This window comes from Vombatus ursinus, unplaced genomic scaffold, assembly GCF_900497805.2.
Source record: "Vombatus ursinus unplaced genomic scaffold, bare-nosed wombat genome assembly UNPS02014813.1, whole genome shotgun sequence".
In the NCBI taxonomy this organism is placed as follows: domain Eukaryota; kingdom Metazoa; phylum Chordata; class Mammalia; order Diprotodontia; family Vombatidae; genus Vombatus; species Vombatus ursinus.
The window spans coordinates 34444573-34447256 of NW_020954591.1; the positions used below are offsets into that span (position 1 = coordinate 34444573).

At 44.8% G+C, this 2684-nt stretch overlaps 1 protein-coding gene across 1 annotated transcript; it reads right to left on the reverse strand.

Moving 5' to 3' along the window:
• Positions 1–510: 510 nt before the first annotated feature.
• On the reverse strand, positions 511–2684 carry PATE4 (prostate and testis expressed 4). Its single transcript, XM_027877683.1, has 3 exons — positions 2636–2684; positions 1450–1578; positions 511–656 (listed from the first exon to the last, which is right to left on the reverse strand). The coding sequence occupies exons 1-3, from the start codon at positions 2682–2684 to the stop codon at positions 511–513; spliced, it is 324 nt and encodes a 107-aa protein (XP_027733484.1).

Below are 2684 nucleotides of genomic sequence, written 5' to 3' on the forward strand. Positions count from 1 at the left end.
ATCTTGGGCTTTTTTTACTGAAACATACTAACATCAAGGATGTTGTGTATGTTAGGATGTGAAACAACCACAGATACATATCTTCAACTAATTGTACTTGCCTGGCTCCAGAGCCTGTACTCCTAACATTCTTCTCCTCTGTGCACATTCCCTATCCCAAAGCAGGTCTGAGGCACAGACTGGCCCCAGCATCAGAGGGACTTATGGGAGTGGAGCCTGTGGTGTTCAAGTTATGTGACATTTATTGAGAAAGTAATCAGACAGCATGCATGAAGGAATGACAAGGGGATTCACTAGGGTTATTTTGTAAACACAGAGAAGAGGTTTTCTCTAAGTCCCCTGATCCTAAAGGGTCTGAATGGGTTTATAGAAGAGGAGAGAGGAATTAATAGTATTGATTCTTTGGACAGAAGGGGCAGACATGAGGGCTAAGAGTTGAAAGGAGGAGGTAAATAATGTTGGTGTGGGGAAGGGGATAGGGAATTGAGTGAGATTCCCAGCAGGGCCCCATCACTCTGAAACAACTTGAGAAAAGGAAGGGTCATTGCTAAAATTCATTTTACAGCAGCTGGTTATAATAACCTGCTTCTCAAAGATGTCCTCACCACTCTTGCAGTTTGGCTCACAGCCTGCCTGGATCTGCTCATACTTCCCCTCTGAGGTACAGAAATGATAGGTGCAGAGAGCTTCCTCCCTGGGATCTGGGCCATGGGCTTTACCCCAATGCATTTCTTGCCTTGTTGTTCCCCTGAAAAGGACTGCCCGCTTAAACTCCACCCATACTTAGATCTCAGAATGAGGCAATGTCTACTGAGAATTCCTACTCTGACTCCAGCTAGGCTTCCTAAACCTTTTGTAGATCCCCACCATTGTTGTAAGATAGTTCAAGGGAATGAAGTAGGCAAGGACCACAGTCCATTCCAGAGGGAGCAGGACGCTGAATTGGTAGAGCATTGCCACCACCTGAATGATAGTCACTGCTCCATTGTGCCTACCTAATAGAATTGGACCTTTGCAAGCTTAGTGAAAGCCCTCAAAGAGTGAGCTGAGGTCCTCAAGTCACCTGTGGAGGGTACAGGTCAATGACTGAGAATGATCCACAGGTCCCTTGGCTCATCTGATGACCTCTATGCCCTAATACATATTCCTTTATAATTGGGACTCCCTCTCACCTCTGCCAGGGCTTAGGCATTGTCCACCCATGGCTTCTCAGCCTCGCGGGTGAGGAAGATCAACCTTTGCCTTCCCCACAGTTCCTCAGTCCCCTTTCAGGATAAACACCTCTCTATGTTTTGATTGAAGCTGCCTTGGACCATAGTCTTTGAAGGGATGAGAGAGGGAATATGGAAGGCAGCAATACCCCATTGGGTCTTTCTATTCCTTCAGGGACAATCCTGCCCCCTCCCAACCTCACTCCCTACTCTTCCATTCCCACCAGATATCACTTACCTATGCTAAAGGGAAAAAATATTGTCTGGATCATGCAGGACTCATCTTCTTTCAGGGTGCAGGTCTGCTCAGCCTCCTCACACTTCCCATCTTTATAGAATAAGCATTGTTTGCATTGAATAGTTCCAGCTGTAAGCCAAAATAACCCAATTCTCCTCCAAGGTGAGAGTAGGAGTATTGGAGGGAGAAGGTAATGGGATGGACGATGGGCAGAAATGAGTTATCAGAGTACTCAAGGGAGATAGAATTCATTACTTTTTCACTTCTCTGCATAGCCTTATCCATCTTATTCCTTAGAACTTTGTATCTCTCACTTTACAAGAGTAGAAATTGAGACCTAAGGAGATCAAGTGTTTTTTTTTTCCTCAAGGGAGGGCTGGGACTGGAAGCCAGGTCTCCTCATTTCTATTCCAGGACACCTTCCAGTATACCAGGCTATCTTTGGAATTCTTCCTATCACCTCTGGTCCCAGGGAACACACAGTAGCATCCCATAGCCAAAGAATGAACTGGACTGGTAAGATTGGGAGCTGCAAATAGGGCGGCAAGTTGAAGATCATTCAGAATGGTTGGTCTACACTCTCTTGCTTTCAACTCTAATAATAATCATAGTAGCTAGCATTTATGGAGCGCTTTAGGGTTTGTAAAGCTCTTTACATATATTACCTCATTTTTTTAAACTACATACCTCTATTGCTGAGCCCTGAAAAAAAGAATCCCATTGACCTTTCCCTTATTCCTTTGATGTGATTCCCAGGATTGAACTCCTCTTCTCTGAAATATCATAGCTCTCCCATTCCCTCTCAGATACTTAGCACATTCTACTTTGTGTTCTAATTACTCGTCTACCCACCATCTTCCCTATTAGAATATAAGCAAGTAAGGACAGGGGGGTAGAAGCCCCTGAATGAGGGTCCTTGTACATTCCCTTCAAGATCTAGCCCAATGCCTTTTGTATAGTGTTAGCTGATCAATAAATCTTTGTGAAATTAATGAATGAAGAAATGGGAAGACAGGAAATCAGAAGAGTCAAGAGGAACTAAGGCTCAGTACCCAAGAGGAACCTGATCAGGGGAGGAGAACTAGGAGGTAACAGGAGGTTCGCACCTCTGACTTGATGTCCCATTGTTAGGCTTAGAGAAAAGTGGCGAAAAATCAGGGAAACGAGAGCTCATTCTAAGACTTACCCCCTGAGAGGCAAAGCAGAGACAGACCAAATAGGGGCAGCTTGTCCAT